Below are 26,641 nucleotides of genomic sequence, written 5' to 3'. Positions count from 1 at the left end.
GGATTGGTTTCTCCCATAAATGAGAGTGGTTACCACCGTTTGAGGGCCGACGATTTACTTTCAACCAGGGTCGTATGCAGGTTTTTGGGTGGGGGGTTACAATGGTTTTTTCGGGGGGGGGGGTACAAAAAACTAAAAGACGCATAAAAAATGTGTTAACAAGTCGGACAAACATTTCAGGGGGGGGGGGGGTCAGACCCCTAGCCCCTCTAGATACGGCTCTGCTTTCAACAGGCTTTGGATACAGCTTTGCTTTTTTTCCCCTAGCGTAGTGATTTATACCTGTAATGGTTTATATTGTTGTTTATTATGTAAATAAAAGAAGTAAAAAAAAAGTCTAAGTCAACACTAAATTCCCAATTTTTCATCACTGGAGTAGGGGAAAACCTCAACAGGTTGTTTTTTAGTTTAAGTGTTGTAATATTAGGAAATGGTACGCAATGAAAATACATGAAAAGGAAATTTTCCATTTTACGCTACGAACTGATGATCAGCGTTTAGTGTGCTTAATCAGGTAGGCAATATGAGTTTAATCTTAAAGTTGCTAAGTAAAATATCAGATACAATTAATATATTCCGCCTTTCGATGATACCAAGCGGCAAATCTAGGATTTTTTTTAAGGGTGACTGTCTGTGTTTTTCGTGACTTAGTCGCATTAATCTAATGTAAATCGCACAAAAATTGAGGGGTCGCTCTCCCTCAAAAGTCATGTACATCAGGTGGCACGTGGCAAGTGTGGTGGAATTGTGTTAAGAGTTTGGGGGAGTTTTACAGATGTTTTAGGGACTGTGCTAAGCGTGCCGGAACTGTGCGGCACACGCGGTGTTTCGAGGTGCACACCAGTTGCGGGATGTCAGCACCCCCTCAACAAAATAAACTGCAACTAAGCCAGGGGCATGATTGTAAGCCTTTAACCGTAACTAATGCTACTGCAAAGGCAGTATTAGGTAAATGGTATTAGTTAATTTGGTTGTTACTCAAACAATTCAATGTTGACTATTGGGAAGGGAAAGAATCCCAAGAAAGCAGGGTCAATTTCTAGAACTTAAGGGCCAAGGATCCAAAAAACAAGCTTATTTCAAACTATGCTTATTCACAAGCTTATTTCACCTACTTTCTTTCGTCGAAAAACTTGTTTTCTTTATTATTTAATCACGCTAAGACCATACAATAGGTTGGTTGCGCTAGTGAGACAAACAAAGTGAGACGAAAATAAATAAATATTGCTATTATCTGTCGAATGAGCCCTAATCACTGGCTGTGGCTATCTAGAAGACAGCTAGTGTTAGTCAAAAATGCCCAATTAATAAGGTTGTTACCTAAAGTGTATTGTGTCACTTTATACCAGGGCTACCATTCCTTTGGACTATCCTCAAGATATTGAAATTTCAGTTCTGAGCTTAGAATCGTGGTAAAAAGGCATATGTCAAAACATGGTACTGAAAAATTATATCAAGTCTATAGTTTTGTATCAGTTGAAGATTTTACGGACTAGACAGTTTACTCAAAAATGCATTTGTATTTTCGTTACTATGGACCGTGGTTCGCTCTTTACTTGATTCTAACTACTGCTACAACCATGGTCATAAGATCATTCCTATGATCCTATGATTTTCTCGTTTAGTCACCATTTTCTCGATTTTCTCGTTTAGTCACCATCCTCGATTATATATATACACATAGAGAAATATATATATATATATATATATATATATATATATATATATATATATATATATATATATATATATATATATATATATATATATATATATATATATATATATATTTATATATTCAAACATATTAATTTGATAATACATTAATTATCAAACACAATTTATGTTAAGACTGTTTATTTATATTAGACTCCTGAAGATAAAGATACGATAATTGTTTTATTGTAGATTCTGTTTCGGAGAAGTACCTGACCCGTCAGCTGGCCAGATTTGGACCTATCCTGTATACCGTCCTTGATAAAAGAAAAGGTCATGCTATGATCTTTTTTGAACAGGTAACTACTTTTGTTCTTGTAATTCTTTTGTTTTCCTTTAATCTGCGTTCTAAATTACCGCCGGTTCTGGGTGTCAATTTGGACTCTCATGCCCAGGCATGGGCAGGGCTGACTCCCGGTGAAAAAAGTCACTAGATCCTTGAAAAAAAATTCACTAAATCAGCACATAAATAACTAGATTATTGACTAGAAATCACTAGAATTATAATACTCTTTATCATTGTAACTAATAATTGTTTTGTTTCTTTACCTTGTTCTATGCAGGCGCACTTACAGGAAGGGTGCAAAACACCCCCTAGATGTGTAAAAATACCTTTAGATTGATGTTTTGCTTTTATCAAGCGAAAACTACCCTTGAAATTTCGAAAAATGCCTTTTTGCATCTTTATGCAGAGAATAGAACAAAATCCTTGTTTTCTCCATGTATTTTCTCATATTGGTACCCTTGGCTTATACCCCGGTCACTGAAAATTGGTTATCGGTGATCTAATCGAAATATTTGCTTTTCCTTTTTAATATTTTTTCCTTGTCGATCCAAATCTCCAGTTTCCCCCCCAAAAAATACACACTATTTTGCTCTAGTTGAGCTAGTATAATTGCTGGGACATCAGCGACAATTTTGGAAATGGTCTTTTTATATTTTTATGGAAAAAATGGGTCCCAACCTTCACAAAGTTCGATAAGCATCGGTCTTATTGCTTCTTTAATAAAAAAAGAGGCTCTTGTTAATTATACGGAACACACCCAAGAAATAAAGCTATGTTAATCCTAATGGTATTTGCCAAAATATAATACTTTAATTTATATAATAATATAATTCGGGCTATACTTTTTGCACATTAGAGTTGGGCGGGGGTAAAGTAACCTAGCCTAACCTTAACCCACCCTCCTAATGTGCAAATATGTAGCCCAACTCTATCACTCTGTCTGTCTGTCCATGCACTCTGTCACTCGTTATTTTTCTTTGTGGCTATGAAACTGGTTTTCGTAGATCGTACATTATCCTTATTATCCTTAGCATACTTTCATCCCAAGACCTATCCTCGGGGACTGCGTGGGTCATGTTAAATCTAAAGGTGTAGTTTTGGAACCTTTCAAACATGCTAAACAAAATGGCTATCTCGAACTTTTGTCCAACACTTTTATGAAAAAATGACGTGGGAGGGGGCTAGTTGCCGTCCCATCTTTTTAATCAAATGAAAGGGACACCAGAAATTACAATTCCCGTTCAAATGAACCTTCTCCTGCTATTCTAGGGCCGTTGGTTCGATACAATCACCCCTGAAAAAAATAAAAATGAAACGCATCTGTGATTTTTGTTCTTGCGTTATAGTGATAATCATTAGTGATAAACCAGTAGGGGTAGCAACTCTGGGCACGAGTGGTATCAGAAATTTGTGTGGACGGGCAGCTCTCGTTTCGTTTGGTCAGTGCTTGGCTGGAGCGAGTTACAGCTAATCCTCCGACTCAAAAGCCCGGAGCTCAGTGTTTAGGATTGAGCTCAGTATAATTTTCACCACATATAATTATTTTTATCGAGCAGTTTTGACAAGCATATTTAGCTAGGCTTCAAAGCCTAGACGCAGATGCCTGGCCAAGTACGTGTCTTGACGTGAAAGTTTAGCTAGGCATGCATGTAAACACTGTTTAACGATAATTAACCCAGATCAACTGTCCAAATCAGAGTATCTTACGTCTAAATTCAAGTTTTCAGCAACTGTGTGCGCAATCATGAGATTTGTCGTAAGCACCCCCTGCTAAAAAATTGTAGCCCAAATAATTAAAAATTATTGCTTAAACAAAAAATAATTTTCTTCCTATATTATTCACTGAAAATGTTTTTCAATCATTCTGAATATTTTTCAATTATTGGTAATAGCGACAGAAAGGGGGTCTCATACAAACTAATCGGCTAGCGACGTTGATCTTACACATGCTCATTTGCATATGGCGTCTAACTGTGGTGCTTTAACTAAGAAAATGAATTTATGTAGGATATATCTTCAAATGGGTTATATAAGGGGACTCTTACTTCACCCCAAGCCTAGTTTGAGTGATCCCCCTCACTTTGGGGAGAAAAAAAAACAAAAAATGAAAAACAAAAAACATGATTTACTTTTTTGGGTTGGCTTATGGGTATTTAGTAATGTGCTTCACTTATGGTTTGGCCAAGATGTGCAAGATAAAGCTAGTGGTTGAAAAAATGTTTTCCGTCCTAAAATTTCAGATATTTCCCAATAAAATGTGTAAAAAGTTTCATGGATGGAATCTCGAACGTTTCTTATTCAGAATCGCCTGTCTTCCTCGATGCACAGCGATGAGCTTGACGAATTAGTTCGAAATTTGTTTTATTTTGCTGGCAAATAACTTCTGCTTACCTTTGTCTAACAACAGTGAATGATAAAAGCTTGAATCAGTTAGTTTCGTGTGGGCAAAAAATTTCTGCATTGAATCATGACGCTAAAAAAAGGGATGAGACAACTTTTTTCTCCTGTGCCATTAGATTTTATTTCTGTTGTATATACAAGAATTTACTCCAGAAGAGGTGTTAGGTGTTATTTTTCTTGCCAAAGTTGCTCAAGTTTTGTTCGTTCTATCTGAAAAGGGGCAGCACGAATATGATATGAATATGAATACGAATATCACCAGTGGATTTTATCCCCACAGTGGTTGAGTAATTACTATGCTATAGGTTTGGGTTTCTTTATTCACAACCAGAGAATCAATTTTTAATATTTACAACGCTGCACATATGAAAAAAACTGACGCTTTTGCTATTGTTTAGCATAAGATACGAGCTAGTTTCTTCAAGTCTGGTACAATAAATGATCAAACAAGAAAAAGAAAAAAGGAACAAAATAGCCAACCAACAAACAAGAATTTCAACAATTAAGGAAATAAAAAACCAGAATTTTTCTAGTCAAAGTGAGGAGTAACATCAACACTTAAAAGATAGAAATTTTTCTGTATGTGAGGGGGGTTACCCCTCCCTCATCCCTCATTTGTACGCTCTAGTTCGACTTTTTGTCCCAATTCTTTAAGAACGACTCCTGAAGCACAAGGGCCATTGAATTATGAGAAATATTTTTAAAGAACTTTAAGACTTTATCGTAAAGAGCTAAGGGTAAGGAAGGGGCAGTCCCCCTCATATTTGGAAGAAATTCTGTTAGTCATGAGTTTTATTTCTGCTCCTTATTTTTAGTTGAAAAAAATTCCACATCACACCCTCATCACAATCCCCCTGCCACCCAGCCACCATTCTTCCCTGCTACTCCACCACCCTTCCGCCCTACCATCCTACAAATATAGCCAACAAGAATTTAATGGGAAATCAGGTGCCACTCTTCCTCCCTGCCACCCCGCCACCCTTCCTCCCTGTCACCCAACCCCCCTATCATCTCTTCCATATCAAACCATCCAAATTAAGAAACTTCAAGTTTTTACTTTATAGAGAACTACTACAACATTCAAAAATAGGAGAGAACTACTTTATTCAAAATGCTACAACAATGAACCTACCCAGTTTGATTAGTTCTTTTATTCATGACTTTTTTATGTGTGGCTTTTAGGTGTAATATTGCATTTGTCTTTAACTAACGAATGGTGTAGACTAGATTCTTGACACTCATGGTGTAAATAAATTTGAAAAATAAAAATAAAATGAGATGTGTTTTTCTCTAAGCACGGTAGTACACCCCTTTCTCTGTGTCCAGTCAATTCTTTATCCATACAAATCGTCTTAAAATAAAGTTTTGCTTTCTACTCCATTCAAGCTGCGTCTTAGGATTAACATTATAAATCCCTCAAGGCGGGAAATCTGATATCTTCCCACGAAGTAAGATGGATTTTCTTTGTATTATTCTTTGTGCTTGTCTTTGTATTGATCTAAAAAAGCTTTTTTTTTCTTAGACGAAAAGCGCCGTGGCTGCTGTTCAAGAGATGCGTGGGAGGTCTCTGGGGGGTAGGAGACTTCAGGTGGATTTTGCGTCCAAAGAGTGTCAACTTTATTTCCTTGATTCTTTGGAACCGTCTTGCATTGATCGTCACTGGGAACGTGAAATCAGGTGAGCTAAATCTATGGCAATTGTTTTCCACGTTTTCATCATCGCGACCTAGTTTTCTAACTTCTTGTATACGTTCTTGTATCTAGAGGGGGAGTGCACAGCTGGCTTTAATTTTTGACACAAAACAACATTAAAAAGTTGGTTCTATAAAGGTAAAGCGATTAAAAAAGATAATGCATTTGTTCTCAGGAAACAACGAGAAAAGGGTTACTAGAGCTAAAGATTGACAAATTAAGGCCAAAAAGTAAGCTCTTGTCTCCCATTTCGTTAAGAGGCGTGAATTCACAAAAGTATGGACGGGTGGGGAAAGTGTCAATTTCTTTATTGAAGATAACAAAATGTATTTTTCGTAATATTGGGGGGGGGTCTATTTGCTTTTTTCTATTTTATTCAATACAAATACTAAAAAAAGTATTTTCTTAGATCGGGGGAGGGGGGGGTATCTTTCCCATATTTGGTATCCCAATTCACTGACATATCACGAAATTGCGCCCCTAATTAACGGAAATACTGTCTTGGTTTATCTGTCACGTGTCCAGCTTTTAAAAATAGTACTAATAACTGCTATAATTTGAATTTTGTCTCATAGGGAGTTGATTGGAAGACCAGCATCTGGTCGATGGAATAATGCAGTCAATCATGTTGGAGATAGACGATCACGTGGAACAACTAGAGGCAGGGCTAGCACTAGGTAATGATTATTTTGTTAGTTTTTCTATATAAAAAACATGCGTTACTTAATTTTTATAAATAAAATAAGAAGCACATTATCTCACTATAAATCTTTAAGAAGACAAGCGACTGAACTTTGTCGCTTCTCTCCTGCAATGTTCGTGGGCTTAGTAAGAGGATGCACAGCTGTTTTGACAACTTTGAACCCCCCCCCCCCCTATTACCATGACAAATTTATGCGTACGTGGTTGACTAGTGTATATGTCATGTTTAAGTAAAGTCTTAGCTACTTTTATGCCTGAATCGGTTAATGTTATTCACATAATTTTGTCAAAAAGCCTAAAAGTCTGGGCATGATTGTTCTGCGCGCAATACTTGAGCATTATAGTCGGCTGTGTTTCGATATTTCTACCACGTCCTTTACATGTATTGGCAACCTGTTCGACTTGGCAGTTGTCTTTTTTCAATACCAATAATACAGGGAAATTCGTTTTAATGTCTCTTGTTTCTAGTTATGATTCACAGTGTTACTAGTTAAAATTGCACATAATTCAGGAAACTAGCTGAATGCATGTTTCGTTCTTTAAATGCACTATATCAATTGTCTATTGTCTAGCCCAAGATGTTATTGAGATATAATTCTAGTTAATAAATTAATGTTTAATGGACCGTGCCTTCCCATCTCTTGTTGGTTTTACAGTAAAAAAAGAAGAAAAAATAAGGCATAACTGGTATAGCCCGGGGGAGGGATTAATGTTTCTTTTCCTTGGGAAGAGTGGTCAAGGGCATGAAAAAATGAGTTTCCAAAAACAAATATTCTTGGGGGATTAATTTTTAGGAAGCGGAATAATAATTTTTGGGGAGAGGAATTAATTTTGCCTGCATAAAGATATATTGTAATGTTTTCGTCGAAAAGATTGTGTGTCTCGTATAGTAATTCTAGTTTGATGCTGTTTACTTTTTTGTCACTTATTTGGCTTGAAATTTTTCCAGCACTAAAAACCAGCCCTAATTTTACTTTTTTTTACAGGAGCATAGATGAATTCAGTCAGTGCTCTAGCGGAAGTCGAGAAGATCTTAGAGAAGGCTTAGAAGATCCACCATCTCCTTTTAACTCTCCACGAAGGTATAAAGTAGAATTTGAAAGAACACGCAGAAATCGTTCATCTGATTCTATTGGGAGTGACAGTGAAGGAAAACTAAGGAGAAGGCGAAGAAGTGATAGTGTAGAGTCTATTCGACTAACATCTTCAAGGACTAGAAAAGCTAGCGATCGAGAAAAGGATAAAATACAACTGTCACATTTAACTGAAACTGAACCTGCAATCAGCTCCGATTCGGATTCCGAGTGTCCAGTGAAGAAAACAAAACTCGGGAGTTCTGATAGTGGAGTGAGTGATATTAGTGTGGGGGATAGAATAGCTGCAGGTCAGGCTGAACTAGGGAAGGAGTGTGATAGAAAACTTGTCTCTCAGCCTAAACTAATCCCTCTAGAGAGTGTGAAAAGAAGGGAAGAAGGGAGTCGCCCAGGAACTCCACTTTGTGATGAGCTTGAATCAGAGGATTACCTCCCAGATCCACGATGCTTACGTGAAAGGACTTATTCCAGGCCTATGTGCCTGCCTGTTCCTAAATGGTTTGATCTCTTACCAGCATTTCAGTTTGAGCCACCACGCGTGGGAAGATCCCCACTTTCCATGACTCCCAAGCGGGATTCCTCACTTCCGCGCTCTCCAGTACCTGCAGATGAGGAATGTGATAGTGATAGTTCGTCAACTGTTACAGTTGATCGGACGCTTCAAGAAAAACTTAAACAATTGGATTTGATGTATGAAAAATGGTGTTCAAGGACAAGTGGTGAATATATGCCTTTAAGTGCTGAAATGACTTTAGGTAAATATTGTGACAAACCACGAATTATAGACTTGGAACTGTTAAAAACCCGACCTTCTGATATTTTACAGTGCATAATTTCAAAACGGGGAGTGTTTGATGCAGACTTTGAAAGACTTGACAGATATAGTGAAAAATATGAAGCTAAGCCTATTGAAGGAAATGATTATTTATCACGACTCCAACAGCTTGCTTGTAGTCATTTATTTAGGGCACAACTGCCAATGGATGCATCACAAGGACAGTCAGTTATATTAAAGTGTGATACAAAACCTCTTGATTCCGAAGAAAAATCTAGTGATCATTCAGTTATGCAAAATAGTGAATCTTCCCCTGAACTTGGAATAGTATCATCCAAACTAAGTGTGGCGGAGATTACTGATACTTTAGCTGTAGTGAATGTGAAAACTGAGACGATTATAGAGACGAAAGAGGAGTGTTTAGATACATCTAGTGTACCTGAAATTACTAGTTTAGAGGAGAAGTCCATACCAACTGTTGATTATCTGACCCCTAGCCCCAGTGATTTAACAGAGGTGAATCTAGTCCCTGAGCCTGCCGTAAAGAAAGAAGTCGATGAAGTGACAGAGCAAGATACAAGCATGGATGTTTCTGAAAGTCAAAGTGTTAATATAGACACACCTCCGTCTAGTATTGAAGTCTCAGACCCTAAAATAGTGTTATGTCCAGATGAAAAACTAAATATAGGTGTGACTGAAACTGAACAACTTTATGAATGTAAAGTGGAAGGGCTGTTGGAAATGCCTGAAACAGAATCCATTGAATCAGCCGAAATTATAAATGTTCCTATCCTTCCTGTGGAAGATGTAAAAAAAGAAATTGTGACAACTGTCTCTACTGTTTCAAGAACTAATGTACCAAAAGAGAAAAAATCAGGTTATAAAGTTGAACAGTTAAACGTGGGAAGCTTTGAATCTACTCTGCTTGGACTTGAAGGACCAACTGTCAAAGTTGAACAAAGGGGGAAATCAGATTCTAAGGCGAAAGTAGAAAAACGTCGGGACGAATCGAAGTCATCAAGGTCCTCGAAGCATTCAAGCAGCCGTGATTCTAAGTCGGATAAAAGTGACACACAAATTAAAAGAAAATCAACCACAGATCGAGATGAATCAAAGAGATTGAAGTTGGATGATAAAAGTCGTGATTCAAGTAAAGGGGAAAGAAGTCGTCATGACTCTCGTAAAGACAGACATTCCTCAAAAGCACGTTCTGATGATAAGCACAGACAAGAAAAGGGTGACTCCCGCTCTGAAAAATCCAAATCAAGTTCTGATAAATCTCGTCATGAATCTGAAAAATCTAAGTCCAAAGATAGCACAAAAGAGGAACGGTCAAAGAGTAGTAGTAAAACCAGCTCGCGTAAATTCGAGTCAAAGATTCGAGAGGACTTGAATAAAGCAGAAAGTAAGCCTCAGGAAAATCCTTCTAAATTAGATAGAGTCAAAACTCCTACCCCAGTAGTGAAAACTGACGAAGCTCCAGCTATAATACCAATCAATACAAGTTTGTTCTTTCCTGACTTGTCAAGTAGTGACGAGGAGCCACCAGAAAAAGGAACACAAAAACATTCTTTGAAACCTGAAGAAAAGACCCACTCAACACCTGCCTCTGATGTATCCACCAAGAAAGATGCCAAACTTTCAAAAACACAAACTAAAAAGAAAAAAACTTTTCTTCTTTCCTCTGATGGCTCTGATGTTGAACAAGAGAAAGGAGATATATGTAAGCCATCACCATTATCTACCAATAGCAAGAAATCTGGTATTGTTGAAAAAGCCTCATCTAAGAAGGAAACACCAAAGGAAGAAATGCGAAAGAGTGAAGACAGCAAGTTAAATAGTCCTGTTTTGTGCAAACAAGAAAAGAATGAGGTAACAAAGCTTGAAAAACTTAAAAAGAAATTAGATACAAGTGATGTCTTTTCTTCTGGGGAGTCAGATGAGGACAAAAAGAAGATTAAACAGACTGATAAGAAATCAAGTCCAAAAAAAGGAAGTAAAAAGCCAGATAAAGAAGAGGATAGAAAAAAGAAAGATGAAAAGTCTACTGTTAAAAAGGATAAAAAATCAGAGAAAAAGCTTGATGTGAGACATGTTTTTTCAAGCGATGAATCGGATGAAGACTCTTTACCTGTAATACCTTCTAGATCATCTGATTCAGTGCCAAGACCTAGGCTTTTTTCAAGCTCTGATGATGAAACCCCACCTCCTGCTCAATCCAATGCAGCGAAGTGTAATAATGCCTCAAAAACTTCAGACAAGGGCAGTGCTGCACCACAAAAGCAAGAAGAAACGGAGAAATCCAGGTCTAATCAGCAAGGAGGGACACAAAACGAAACAAAAAAGTCGAAATCTGATGTGAAATTTCAGCTGAAAAAGTCTCCTGCATCTAGTCGCTACGGAAACATATACAGTAGCGATGACGACGATCCAAAACTAGAAGAACCGAAAAGCCAAGATAGCATTGAGCCTGTTTCAAAATCTTTATCACTTCTGCCTGAGAGCGAATTGTCATGTGAAGATGAACGAACAGAAAAAGAGTCTTCACACAAAAAGAAAAAGGATAAAAGTGGCCTATCTTCAACAACTAGTGAAATGTCAAAAAAGAATAAAGTTAAGAAAAAGAAATTGTCCAAAGAAAAAATTGTTTATTCTTCAGATGAAGAAGACGAAAAACCAAAGCCTAAATTGCCAAGTAGCAAAGCTGAATTGAAACATAAAAAGGATATATTTTCTAGCGAAGATGAGTTGGATGATCTTAGACAGAGTCATTCAAATTTTAGTGAACATGATTTAAAAGCACCATCCTCCCATGATGTCAAAGAGGGGCTAAAGGATATTCAGTACTGTCAGGATTTAAAAGAAGCTGATAATAAACCAATGAGAAGCCTGAGTAATAGAGAACCAAAAGCAAAATTAGAAAGTGATCAGAAGTCTGACTTAAACATACCCTTGTCAAAACAATGTTTATCCACGGATGAAGATGTAAAAGAAAGTCAGAGCCGAAAATCAAAATATTCAACGGATACTGAAGCAAAGCCTAAAATAAAAGTAAGCAATTCTGAAGCTCAAGCAAAGCAGTATATTTCAGAGAAGGAGGAGCATGAAAAATTGAAACCAATCACTTCTCAACATAAAACCAATCATTTAAAATCTAAACAGGCGGAATTTAATCCAGTTTCAAATAGTGAAGGTGAGAGTGAAGGCGATGTCTTGGGCAAACTGAATCAAAGAAAAAAGTCAACTAAAAGCCTCTCAGATTCTGAATCTGAATCTGATTCTGACATACCAGAAAGGAATATATTTATAGTCGAAGAGGAACCGATTTATATATCTATGTATGATAAAGTAAAGGCTAGGTCTTGTAAGAGGGTTTCGAACACGTCAACTCCAGCAACGCCGTCTACAGAGAAAAGAAAATCAAGAAAGTCATCTGGATATGATTCTGATCGAGCAAAATCTGCTTTGAGCTCTTGTGACGAACATGAAAAGAGACAGAAAAAAGATAAAAAGAAAATTGAGAAGATAGAAAGTGATGATGAAATTCTAAAGCCAAAAGCAAAGGAAGATAGTGGTAAAAAGCAAAAAGATAAGAAGAAGGCAGTTTCTGAGTCTCATGACTTTGAGACTCATATTCAGGAATTACAAGATGAAGATAGCCTGTGCTTTAAACAAAAAAAGCAAAAGAAAAATGAGCCTGACGTTAATACTGCTATCCATTCTGAAAATTACTCTCCATCTTTGTCTTTCAACAAGTCTGAAAATGTAGAATCTTTGCTTTTTGATGATGAGCGAACGGAAAACAGACCCAAGCCTAAACCGAGGGCCCGACCATCCTTAGCTTTGCCATCTAAAATAGAAATGGATGAAGATCCATTCGACGCTTTGCTTAGAACAGCCAAGCCATATAGTCCGATTTCATCGCCAAGAAATTTCAAAATGGAAGAACGTGAAAATATCCCTGAGAAGAAGAAGAAGAAAAAAGACAGACGAGAGTCCTTTGAAATTTTGTCAGAATCAAATAAAAATAATGGCTTTCTGTCCCCTGAGCTTATGCAGCTCAAATCACCGTTACATGACCAACTTTCTGATGATAAGTTATTGTCGCCAAAGAGTATTAAGTCAGAAATAACGGAATTAGAAGAGTATCCTTCAACACCAACCCTACCTAGGACAGATGAAATAAGCGAAGAAGCCAAATTGGAAAAATCAAAAGCTCATAAGAAAAAGAAAAAGGAGAAGAAGAACAAGGACGAAAAAACGGCGAAGAAGCACAAGAAAAGTCGATCAAAGAGTCCAGCTGCGTGTATGAATGTGAAGAGCGAAGAAAATGAATCAATGTCATTGAAGGAAGAACCTGTTAGTCCTTCTCCCAGAAATCTGTAAGTTTCTCTTTAATTTAGAATAAACTATACAAGTTATAAAACGTTCAAACTAAGGTGACTAAAGACTGGCTGCTATTTTCTGGTCGAACGTTATTTTGCTATATCTCATTCCTGTGCATAATTGCTAAAATTTGTAAATGTCATCCAAGAACTGAGTAATTATGAAATATTTCAGTTAAATGAGAGGCCCCTTCAAAGCGAGTTCGTATTAATACTAGGATCTATAAAAATCAAGTTTTATGGACCACTTAAATTCAAACCCATTTACGGTAAAGGATTAGCAGGAACCTAGACTCATATCTTGCCAAAAACCGGAGTTTGGTTGATAAACTTTGTCACGGCTAATCAATGGTATTATTCTGATTGGCTAGGACCATCGAAATTGTGATATAAATTATAATGTTTTTTACTTTAAATTTGAATGAATATAAATATCTTGTCATTGACAATTAGTTCTAGTCTTGGAAAAGGCCAAATCTTAATGTCTGTAAAATATCATTCTGGATGGGTCTTAGAGACATATTTACTAAACACATTAACTAAACTTGCATTAATATATCATGCATCTGATACTATAGAGAATCAAAAGAAATTTACATATTTAAGCATATAGTTTTTTGGGAGATATTACTAAATTCTCAAACACCAACGAGCGAGTAGATATTGTCTCTTCTACAATCCACCCTCAGTGAGATTTTACCAATACAGGGGTTTAGCTAGCGCTTATTTGAGGCTATCAGAATTTTCGTAGTGTTCTTCAACCAATCTGAAAATTCTATAAAAATTCTGATTGGCTCAAATTAGCGTTAGCTAAATCACGATATTAGTAAAATGTCACTCTAAATTAAACTATTTGATTAGCTTTAACCTATTTGATTCATCTTTTCTAATCTGCCTATACAATTTGAAACCATCAATCTTCATGCTTTTATTGTTCCTTTCTCTGAGAGAAAAAAAAAACGTTTGGTTCATAACCTAAAGTATTTTCTTCTGAATTATCATTACAATATGTACACAGGGGAAGTGGGAAAATACACACCCAAAAGCAGGGCCTCCCTCAACCCTGACGAGATTCTTAAAATGAATCATTGTAAAAATGGTAGCACAAACTACGTTTTTTCACTCCTTCCTTCATGGAAAGTTCTTCTTCCCTCCCTTCAGGGAAAGATCTTCCCTGCTCCTTGGGCCAGACTAGTTTACGCCTATGCCCTTTGTGATTTTCTGTATTACAAACATATTCCAAACTGTAATGACCCTGATAGTATTTGGTTTTTATTTTGGCAGGCAATCTAATAATTGCGTCACTTGTTTTTTTTTTTCTATTTAATCTACCTTTTCTTATAGTGCTACAGTTCAACTTTCGTCATTTTTGGGAATCGGAAGGGGGATTTCATACTTTTTATGGCACTTGCTATTAACCAAGTGACATATAGCAATCGCCAATTCTGTCGGTCTGTCTGTCTGTCGGTCCCGGTTTTGCTACTTTAGGCACTTCCAGGTAAGCTAGGACAATGAAATTTGGCAAACGTATCAGCGACCGGACCAGATTAAATTAGAAATAGTCGTTTTCCCGATTTGACCATCTGGGGGGGAGTGGGGGCCCGGTTAATTCGCAAAGAATAGAAAAAATGAAGTATTTTTAACTTATGAGCGGGTGATTGGATCTTAATGAAATTTGATGTTTGGAATGATATTGTGTCTCAGAGCTATTATTTTAAATCCCGACAGGATCTGATGACATTGGGGGGAGTTGGAGGGGGAAAACCTAAAGTCCCGGTTTTGCTACTTTAGGCACTTCCAGGTAAGCTAGGACGATGAAATTTGGCAAGCGTATCAGGGACCGGACCTGATTAAATTAGAAATAGTCGTTTTCCCGATTTGACCATCTGGGGGGGGGCGGTTAATTCGGAAAAAATAGAAAAAATGAAGTATTTTTAACTTATGAGCGGGTGATTGGATCTTAATGAAATTTGATATTTGGAATGATATTGTATCTCAGAGCTCTTATTTAAAATCCCGACCGGGTCTGATGACATTGGGGGGAGTTGGAGGGGGGAAACCTAAAATCTTGAAAAACACTTAGAGTGGAGGCTTCGGGATGAAACTTGATGGGAAAAATAAGCGCAAGTCCCAGATACATGATTGACATAATCGGAACTGATTCGTTCTCTTTGGGGTATTGGGGGGGGGGGGTTAATTATGAAAAATTAGAAAAAAGGAGGTATTTTTAACTTACGAACGGGTGATTGGATCTCCATGAAATTTGATATTAGAAGGATATCGTGTCTCAAAGCTCTTATTTTAAATCCTGACCGGATCTGGTGACATTGGGGGAAGTTTGGGGTGGGGAAACATAAAATGATGGAAAACGCTTAGATTGGAGGGATTGGGATGAAACTTGGTTAGAAAAATAAGCAGAAGTCTTGCATACGTAATTTACATAATTGGAACGGATCCGCTCAATTGCGGGGGGGGGGGGGGAATTCTGAAAAATAAGAAAAAATGACGTATTTTTAACTTACGAAGGAGTGATCGGATCTTCATGAAACTTCATATTTAGAAGGATCTCGTAACTCAGATCTCTTATGTTAAATCTCAACCGGATCCAGCGTAATTGGAGGGGGGGGGCAGTTGAGGGGAACCAGAAATCTTAGAAAATACTTAAGAGGTGAGATCAGGATGAAACTGGATGGGAAGAATCAAAACCTGTCTAAGATACGTGACTGACATAACTGGACCGGATCTGCTCTCTTTGGTGGAGTTGGGGGGGGGGGGTAATTTTGAAAATTGAGAGGCATTTGTAACTTACGAAAGGGTGACCAGATCTTAATCAAATTTGATATTTAGAAGGATCTTGCGCTTTAAAGCTCTAATTTTAAATACCGATCAGATCCTGTGACATTCAGGGGAGTTGGAGGGGGAAACCGGAATTCTTGGAAAACGTGAAAATTGGGGTATTTTTATTTTACGAACAGGTGATCAGATCGTAATGAAATTTGATATTTAGAAGGAATTCATGTCTCAGAGCTCTTATTTCAAATCCCGACCAGATCTTTTGACATTGGGGGGAGTTGGAGGGGGAAATCTGGGAAAAACACTTGGAGTGTAGGAATCGGGGTGAAGCTTGGTGGATAGAATAAACAAATATCCTTGATACGTGATTGACTGAACCATACTGGATTCGCTTTCTTTGGGGGAGTTGAGGGGAGGGGTTCAGTGATTTGGCGAGTTTGGTGCTTCTGGACGTGCTAAAACGATGAAAATTGGTAGGCGTGTCAGGGAGCTTCACAATTTGACTTGATAAAGTCGTTTTCCCAGATTCGACCATCTGGGGGGCAAAAGGGAGAGGAAAAATTAGAAAAAATTAGGTATTTATAACTTACGAGTGGGTGATCGGATCTTAATGAATTTTGATATTTAGAAGGACTTTGTGACTCAGAGCTCTTATTTTAAATCTTGACCGGCATTAAGCCTCTTATTTTCCTTTTTAAATCAATCTATTGATTTATAGAATTTTGCTAGAGCTCATACCATATGATCTCTTGGCTCTTAGCTCTTCTTGCCTCGTCATAAGTGCCATATGAGCTCTTAGCTCTTTTTCTTTTTGGTTATGACTTAGGAAATATTTAGATGATTTTTCTCATTTACCTTTGATATTTTATAATCACATTAGGCTTATCCTACTTGATGCGAATGGTTGATCAGTGCTCGTCCCATATCTTTATGTATTTTGTATGTTTGTTTTTTTTTAATTCCCGATCCTTTCTTATATTTTTGTGTAAATGTTTCTTCTATGATTATTGATATTATCTTATTTTTATGAGCGGACTCACAAAACTGAATTGAGGCTCAGGTTACAAAGGTACATTATCTCCACATCTTATGGGCCTCTGAGCTACTGGTGCACTATTGGTGCCTGCTTGAGCGTGATAATTTGAGACATGGCTTGTCTATCTTTTTGTTCCCTTTTGTAGATGGGTTTTCCTTGCTAGTGTCATGATGTCCACCATTGTTCCCTTCATCTCCCCATCCTGATTATCTCATCTGCCAGCTTTAGATAATCTCAGGCAGGCAGCACTCAAGGGGAGAGCCATCCGCCACTTGCCAGCGATCAGCATCAAGTGGCAGTCGATGAGCAATGCCCAAATTTCAGGGTATTCCACGGAATACCCTGTCTTACAGTTAGACTCTGGCCAGGACGGCCATTCGCCAGACGGTGACGGAAATTAGCAGTACTAGGCCTCGGTTTTTGCCTATTGGTCTTATGGGCACTACGATGAGGGTGTCACCCCTACCCTCTTCCTGCATGATCTCTGGATCATTGCTGAAAAAAGACGGATCTGAAACAGGTCGATATTTTTTATGGATTTATAGTTATTTTTAAGAGCAATTAGTTTTTTAAAGATTATGTTGCTTTTTAAGTAAGTACTTTATGGTACTTATGAAATGACTCTTGCAAAAAATAAATTCTTTATTTACTAAAGGTAAAAAAATATTTTGGGAGCAGTAGGTTCCTTTTTGTTTAATAGGAAGATACCTCAAAATGTCTAAAAAATGTTTATGATTTTTTTTTGTTTGGTTTGGGGGGAGGGGTCTAGGACCGCTTAAATGCAAACTTATACGATCACATCTATCTGTGTGTCGACTTCACAAATATGACAAAAAAAAAAAAAATAATAACCATTCGAATTTATAAATTAGGGTAGCGTTGATTGCGGATTTCTTTGCGATATAAATATTGCTTAATGACAAGAAAAAAGATTTTTGTTTGAAAAGAAAGTGTCTCGTATGTGTTCAGCCAGCAGTGATTAAGATTTTTAATTCTTTAAGATTTTATTAAGATTAATTAAAGTTTTTTTATTGTTCCTTTTTTTCGAACAGTTTTGGCATGAAATTTAATAAGCTCTGGCTTGCATGCATTTTCAATTTTTGTCTCTTCTCTTTCAATCGTTTAAATCACTAAATCTGAGACTAAAATGTAATTTTCTGTTTTAGGCATGAGATTCAAGTAACTGAGACCAATATACCCTTTGAAAACGCAACAACAGAAGTAAAGAGAGAAGAGCTCTCAAGCAACTCTATTTTTACAAGTCCCGAGCCTCTAAAAAGTATCCCGTCACCATCGTTGCACGATTCGTCTTTTGAAGAAATCAGACCTACCTCTTCATTATCTCAGTCTAGCTATGGGAAAGCACCTAGACCTGTGGTTATTTCCCAGAAAACTGAGGATGCTGTTGCCGGTCTCCTTGAAGAGACTTTTGATTTTGGGTGCTATAATATTAAAACAGAGGATGAAATTGCTTTAGCCAATGAAAGAGCAGAAGAAGATAGATCTCTCTTATATGAAGCGCAGAAGGCACTTCAAAGTTTGGCGGAGGAGAATCAACCTTCCCCTCTTCTCGAACAAGCCCTTGCTGGATTGGCTGAAGATGATACATTCGAGAGCAAGCAAGATGCAATTGAAGAAGTAGTAGGAGGTAAAGATGCAACAGAGCCTTTCGCAAATTGGCAGCAGGTTGAGTCAATAGATGACAAATCTTCGTCTCGATTTTCCTTATTGAGTCCACTTCCAGAGGAATCACGGGTTCAGAGTCCAAAATGGGCATCTACTTTTACTGCTGCCTTGACTCTTCCCCCTACCACCCCTAAGGAAAAGAGTGAGGAAGAAAAGAAGGAAACATCCTGGGATTTAAGCTCAATTATGAGGAGAGCAATGAATGCCCCAAGTGACACACAGCGGAAGCCTGTTATTACAACGCCAAAAAGAGAAGAGCAATCTATGAAACATCCTGCCTTTGATACTATTCCAACAAGACCGACAAGACCGAGGAGAGGTAGGAAATCCACTCAAGAAGAAACAGAAGATGTAAGTTTATTTCTGTCTAAATATTCCTCTTTCATGGCTCAGATATTCTTCCTCTTCTACCCTCTCTATAACTTTGTATTATGTCAAAGGCTTTTATCGCTGTTTTCTAATAATATTATGCATAATCGTTCCGTCTGAGCAAGATTGGCTCATTACCTGGGAAATCGTTATGAGTTGACCGTAATTCGAAGCGATGAAATTATAGGTTTTCGCATATCGCTCTATCTATGCGATAAGGGGGCACATTAAAATGATACTCGTATTTTACTCGATTCATTTTGTTGGATTTACATTGTAACGGTAAAGATTAATGAAGGCTATGTGTTGTTCGTTGGAGTAATCATACTGTTGAGTCTGAAATCAATGACTAAAACCGAAAAAAAAAAGTTCTCAGAAGGTTATTTGTAAAAAAAAAATTGCCTAAGAAATATAAATTCATAACTACTATTGTTGCTGCTGTTAATACTAGCACCACCCTTATATTCAACTAAGTGGTGAAATAATTTATATTATATAACGATATATCTCAGAGCTTTCGGTTTTTAAAATGTAAAACATTTAATAACACGAAAAAAATTAGCACTGAAAATGTTTAACTTTCACGAATTAGGATAAATAGGCCTTAATGATGTAGGATTATCTAAGGTTGTGTGTAACCTTTTGTTGTCAGCTAGTTAATTTAGCAGTGGAAACTATTCCTTGATTCTAGATTTATTTGTCTTAAATTTTTCAACCTTAAAAAAAAAAAAAAAAAAAAAAAAAAAAAAAAAAAAAAAAAAAAAAAAAAAAAAAAAACACTAGCCTTCCAGACCTCGGCCTGAAAATTTTAAAGAATAAAAATGTAATATGATTATTTCGCCTCTATTAGTTCAAGACGTCTTCAACTAAAACGAAAAAGAAAAGTTGAACAAAAAATATATGACCATAACACGTGGTGGTAGAAAAAGAAAACTGATTTTGTAAAAAGTGATAAAACAACGAAAAGAAATTGCAAAATAAAAACTAAACAGAGATTTAAAAAAATCCAAATGTTTGTTGCCAAATAAAATTACGAAATCCGAGTTTCAAATATGCATATTCAGTTATTCCTGCACAATCCAGGATGTAACTAAAATCAAAACCAATTAAAAAAAAAAATAAATAATCATAATTATAATAAAATACAACAGGTCATTTGTTCTGTTGCATGATAATCCTGTATTTCCTTGGGTTCTTAATTGGTTCTCTTGGGAGTGTTATTTATTATTCTTGATTTGGATTTATTTGTTTTATTACTGGTTCATTTTCCAGATATTATCATGAATTGGGTTAATATTTGAATTTTTGCATCTCCCTATTCATTGACAAATCTGAAAAGAAATACTGTTTTATGCATTCCTATTGCGTCTATCGCTCCATTGCATAGTAAATTTATGGCTAGAAGTAAGTGTAGCCTTTTCCTAACGAAGTGGTAAAACTAAAGAGATGTTCTGACAGAGCAGATTAATTTAAAAGCTTTGGTAGTTAAAAAAGAAAAGAAATTAAAATAAAGTTGCGAACTTTTGTGATTTGATAAAACAATTCTGTCAATTTTTTGTTTTCTCTTTTGAACTCCTGTGTCTATATTTAGCACGTTTTTTCCTTCAGTTGACTTGATTAGAGGCCGATTCAAGTAAGTCCACAAACAAATAACAGCAAAGAAAATTCTAACGTACCAAAATCTAGTGGACCTTTGGTTCTTCTGTATGAGTGTGGAGAATGTTCTTAAGTGTATTTAGGATAGATATACTCAAATTAGCTTCTAGAAAACTATCTAGTGTTGCATGCAAAAAAGTATTATTTCTAATTTTAGTATTTAAATGCTTGTTTTTGGGGAATATTTTTTTATTGAACCAATTTTTATTAAGAATCAGTCAACTACTTTGACACTAAAACTTAATAACAAAAATAGGGGTAAAGTGCATTAAACCGTAGTAGCTTCTAAAAGGCTAATTTTGAGTCCGATAAAAGGCTCCTTTAGTGCATGCCATAAAGCCCACCTCTTATATATAAATAAGGATTGGTTAACTAGTTTGTATGGATAGCTTAAAGGTAAGGTTAACATCTGTTGACCATAACAACAGCATTCATACTGGATTTAGAACACATTCGAAAATATTTGTACTTTGTTATTTTTTTCTATTCATCCTTTTGTCAATATTCCAAGTATCATTGTTCTAAGTCCTATATAGATGTTACTTGGCATTGCCTCTTATGCAGATTGAATAAAAAAAAAACAAGTTTTTTTAACTGAAAGTAAGGAGCGACATTAAAACTTAAAACAACCAGAAATTACTTCGTATATGAAAGAGGCTGCTTCCTCATCAACGCCTCGCTCTTTACGCTAAAGTTTGACTCTTTCTCTCAATTCTTCTTTTTAAAACAGTAAAAAACTTTAGCGTAAAGAGCGAGGCGTTGATGAGGAAGCAGCCTCTTTCATATACGAAGTAATTTCTGGTCGTTTTAAGTTTTAATGTCGCTCCTTACTTTCAGTTAAAAAAACTTGTTTTTTTTTATTTAATTTCTGGACGTTTTTGAATCACTGCATGTTTTGATTTTGGCTCTCCGCAGAGGAATAATTAAAACAAAATTTGCATTTTTTTTTTTGGCTAAATGGCTTTCTCATGATTTTGATCGAATGATTTCGGGAAAAAAAGAGCGGGGGAGGAAGCCTAGTTGCCCTCCGATTTTTTGGTTAATTAAAAAGGCAACTAGAATTTTTAATTTTTTACGAATATTTTTATTAGTAAAAGATTTACGTAACTTATAAATTAGCTTACGTAAAGAACTTTTGTATTCTCATATTTTTATTACATATATGAGGGGTTCCCCCCTTGCCAGATCCTCGCTCTTTACACTAAAGCTTAAATTTTGTTCCAATTCATTAAGAATGACCCCAGAATCACAAAAGCCGTAGAATAAATAGTTGAAATTACTAAAAATACTTTAGCGTAAAGAGCGAGGTATTAGGAGGAGGTGAGCCCCTCAAATTACTTCCTCCTTATTACTCAATTACTGCTCCTTACTTCCAGCTGAAAGAACTTTTTCATATTTATTTTTTCATTGTTTTTTTTTTTAAATAATGCTAGTAAATTCTGCGCTCCCTTCATGGAGATTTTCTTCCCCCATGACAAACTATCGATGGAAAGTTCCCCCAGCATATCCCCCTCTTCTCAACCCCTCCCCTAACCAAAAAAATCCTCCTGAAAACGCCTGTACACTTCCCAATAACCATTACTATATGTAAGCACTGGTCAAAGTTTGTAACTTGTTGCCCCTCCCACGGGGACTGTGGGGGAGTAAGTCGTCCCCAAAGACATAGTTATAAGGTTTTTCGACTACGCTGAATAAAATGGCTATCTCAGAATTTTGATCTGTTGACTTTGGTAAAATAATTAGCGTGGGAGGGGGCCTAGGTGCCCTCCAATTTTTTTGGTCACTTAAAAAGGGCACTAGAACTTTTCATTTCCGTTAGAATGAACCCTCTTGCAACATTCTAGGACAACTGGGTCGATACGATCACCCCTGAAAAAAAAAAAAAAAAAAAAAAAAAAAAAAAAAAAAAAAAAAAAAAAAAAAACACGCATCCGTGATCTGCCTTCTGGCAAAAAATACAAAATTCCACATTTTTGTAGATAGGAGCTTGAAACTTCTACAGTAGGGTTCTCTGATACGCTGAATCTGATGGTGTAATTTTCGTCAAGATTCAACTTCTAGGGGGCGTTTCCCCCTATTTTCTAAAATAACGCAAATTTTCTCAGGCTCGTAACTTTTGATGGGTAAGACTAACCTTGATGAAACTTATATATTTAAAATCAGCATTAAAATGCGATTCTTTTGATGTATGTATTGGTATCAAAATTCCATTTTTTAGAGTTTTGGTTACTATTGAGCCGGGTCGCTCCTTACTACAGTTCGTTACCACGAACTGTTTGATCACGGCGATGTTCTTGGTACTTTATGTGAAAACTGCCTTTAGAATATTTCTGAACAAAGTTACAGATCAGAAAATCATTCGATTTTCCCCCTGATGCATAATCATTCGATCATCCCTCTGATGCATAAACATACAGCATGACTTAATTTATTCCCGTCATATTTTAAAATACCGCCACTCTTCTTCACCACTTGAAGGAGCAGCCTTCCTCGATATTAAATTTTTAGCATTTGCCGTTTGCTATTGTAAGTGGCAGCAAGGTGGGGGAGGGGATGAGAAGCCACGCGCCTTTAGAAATGAGATAAGTATCTATGATTATTTCGAAGCACTTTTCAGAACTTTTTAGGGTTTCCCTCAATTGTCCCTTGATCTGTACCTTTACTATTTCTACATCATATACTCTAGTTTTACTAATTTATTACTTATCAAATTCGTCACCTGTCAGGTAGTTCTCATATTATGTACGCATTATGCTACTACACCCAAAAGTATCAAGGGCGAGGTGTTTTAGACCCAAGTGTATCCATAGTCACTAAACTGAAGTGACAAAAGACTCAGTGAAGGGCTGACTTACGTATGATTTTCTTCCGGTATTTTATGGGTGCGTGCTTGCGAACGATCATCTGACCTTTTCCCTGTAAATCCAGTTATTCCCAGCGAATATTTTAATTTTGTGAAAAATGGATGCTCAAGAAAGAAATCGCTTTGGGGCAGCCATTACTAGGATATTAAGAAAAATCAGATGAGCTGAAATAAACCTTTTGTATTAAATAAATCCAAAAACCTGTATTTAAGATTATGTACTCTTTTAGGTAATCCCTCTATCTTTGATAAATTAGTATGAAAATTCTCAAAATAACCGTTAATCTATAAAAAAAAAATCCTTGTTTGAAAGGTGGAGTAAAATTGGGAAGTATTGAATAGATGTAGCATTTTTTCAATACAAGCATCTTTTTGCCAGCTTTCGAAGTAGGATTCCTTTCTAAGCTGACTCTTTTTTCAAGTGTTTTTTTTTTTGGCTGGCTTTTAAGTTAAAGAGATTCTCTTGTTATGTTGGAATATATTCAACATAAGATTTGGAGCTACTTTCTAGATTGGTTGACTAAGCAGTCTTCGTTTAGTGTCCATGTTTAGAATTTTTAAATAATTTGCCAAGAATTCTGTGAAAAAGCCTGCTAATTCTTTTAACATCTGCGCTCTTAAAATACTATAAGAAAACCCCATGTCTGTCTAGCCCTTTAGCTTGAAAAATGCTACCTCTGTCCAGCCCTGAAATTTTTTATTAAAAAAAAAAAAAAAAAAAAAAAAAAAAAATCAAGACCAACCAGTGCTGCAACTATCATTATTTACTAGCATCCTTACGTCAATCGATCCAGATATTTATAGTTTTCGATCAATATCAGAAGGTCTGTATGTAGGATCTGAGGGGCTAAACTAATCTGAAAAGCTCTCTCCCTCTCATCCCTCTATTTACAGGTATCTCTCCCCTAAAAGTTTGACCCATGGGCACCTATGAGAGTTGGCAAGATTCAATAATCAGTAAATAATTCACTAATAGCTATTATTAATAATGAATAAGTTTACAAGTCTTTTGCTTTTATTGACGCTTCAATGATTTTAATTGTTTTCTTTCTTTTAGGGCCATGATCAAGTGAGCAAAGGTCGAGGTGGAAGGAGGAAGGCCCGTACATCAGAAACCGATATAGGATCAAGCCCGGCTGAGTCTCCGAGAGAGAGTACAGTGCCTTCTACTGTTCTGTCGCAATCAATTGAAAATACTCAGGAACAAGAGGATAAAAATGCGGATAAAATTGAAGCTAAGGAAAAAACTTCTGTATCGCCTCGGAATATGCCTGTGCCGAGAATCCAGTCTCCAGGCTCAACTCGAAACCTACATGTCTACATTCCCTCTGTTGATCTTCAGTCACCTGTGACACCAGTTTCCAATGCACCTCCGTCGAATAGGTTTCAGCCATCACCACAGAACCAGATAGCTACTCAAAACAGTCACCAGCCAGAGCTTATGTTCCTGAATCCGAAACTTCTATCTCCCCCTCCTGTCAGTATACAAGCTAATTCTCAGCAGTTGCAAATGATTTCTCCAGTAGCAAGCGCTACGTCGCAAAGTGCAATTCATGGACAAATTAAATCAAGCGAAGATAATATGATAAAGGAGGAAATACTAGGTGAGAGAAGCGAACAAGGCATTGTAGCTACAACTCCTACTCGGCCTAGTGGTGTAATACGAACCGGCTCTAAGTTAGAGCAAATAGCCAATCGTCTCCGACCCCCTGACACCAAACCTACTCATTTTATACCTGTTGCAAAAGTTGAAATTCCTGCTGGATTTCATCCACCTGTAGAACAACAGAAAGTGGAAACAGCAACTTTGAAGACTGACAGACAGTCTCCAGGAACTCCTACGCCTAGTGGTGTTCAACAAAGATCAGGACAGGCTATTATTTCTCATGGATCTCATTCTCAGCATACGTCTCCAGTAAAAGCTTCTCCGTACCCTGGGCTACAGCCTGCTGCTCTTCCTCCGTTGCAAAGGGACTTACTGCGATCTCCAGAAGCCATTCGTATACGGAGTCCTGTTCAGGGAAATACTAGACTCTCCCAACCTCCTCTGAGTAAAAATCAGCTTGAAGTTCATCATCAAAACCAAGTTAGCCAAACCAGTCAGGTTCGATCAGGTCCCATAATGCTCCAAGTAAACTCGCAAGTTTCAATGCAACATCACAGCAATATGGGTGGGCAGCCTATTGGAGAGGTAACTGGTAATAATCAGCTGATGGCCCATCAAAGTTCTTACATACCACAACAAGCCAACGTGCCAAGACAAATCTTGTCCCAAACCCAACAGAATTTACAAAATCAAATTGGAGGACAAAGTCATATAAGGCATACAACACCACAACAGTTTGGATCATCAAATACAAAGCAAGCTCATCCCCATACTAGTGTTCATTCTAACGTTGCACACTCTCCCCAGCTACCTAAGCAAATTCTTAGTCAACAATTTCAGCCTTTAACGCCACAACCAGCCCCTAGACAGTCCTTGCAACACCCTACTCATTTGAATCCAGGGCATATTCCCGTGTCTACTCAGCAGATGTCAAAACAGCCTCAACAAGTGAGTCCACGTCCCCTCACACCTTCTCAGCAAACTAGTACCTCACGAAGTACTCTTCAAAAGGGTGAACATTTCGTACACCGAGATCCGGCTTACAGTGCAGTAAGAATGCCGATAGGTGCTCATCAACAGACTCCTAACTTGCAGACGTTCAATAGGACTCCTTTACCTGCGCATCAGGGAGCTAGTCTGGCATCACAAGTTGCTCCCGTGCATCAAGTGCGCTCTGTTACACCAGCTCACCAAGCAAGCAAGCCATCTCCCTATTTAAGCAAAGATGCCCCTGTTGGTATCTCCCCACCATTGGCACATGGTGGCTCAACGCCAATGACAATACCAATTCAAAAACAGTTGCAACAAGTTCGTGAACAGGTATGATCTAATTTTAAGTAATAGATTTATGAAGCTAATAAGAAAAAGTGCTTCCATGAAAAGTACAGAGTAAATTTAAAGCTTAATATGGGTAGAAATTAACTAATATAAGATGTCAAACCTAAAGCGAGCTGACATTATCATGAAAGAAGAATTGAAACCTAAGACGACCAAAAACAACAATAAAAAATGAAAACCAAGCTTAAAAGGAACAGAAATTACCACGCATGAGGATTGTGTTACCACCCCTCAAAGTCTCTCCA

At 37.0% G+C, this 26,641-nt stretch overlaps 1 protein-coding gene across 3 annotated transcripts in view; it reads left to right on the top strand.

Moving 5' to 3' along the window:
- LOC136030085 (protein split ends-like) overlaps positions 1-26,641 on the top strand; it is an 87,760-nt gene that overhangs the window by 39,846 nt on the left and 21,273 nt on the right. For all 3 annotated transcript variants that reach the window (XM_065708747.1, XM_065708746.1, XM_065708748.1), the window contains 6 exons: positions 1,909-2,015; positions 5,925-6,079; positions 6,669-6,770; positions 7,782-13,046; positions 18,045-18,915; positions 24,510-26,378. In XM_065708747.1, coding sequence (XP_065564819.1) covers positions 1,909-2,015; positions 5,925-6,079; positions 6,669-6,770; positions 7,782-13,046; positions 18,045-18,915; positions 24,510-26,378 — 8,369 coding nt within the window. The remainder of the gene's footprint in view (positions 1-1,908; positions 2,016-5,924; positions 6,080-6,668; positions 6,771-7,781; positions 13,047-18,044; positions 18,916-24,509; positions 26,379-26,641) is intronic.

Source organism: Artemia franciscana, chromosome 8, assembly GCF_032884065.1.
Source record: "Artemia franciscana chromosome 8, ASM3288406v1, whole genome shotgun sequence".
NCBI classification, from domain to species: Eukaryota; Metazoa; Arthropoda; class Branchiopoda; order Anostraca; family Artemiidae; genus Artemia; species Artemia franciscana.
Note: the sequence above shows the minus strand (reverse complement) of the source record. Positions and strands in the feature narration are given on the sequence as shown.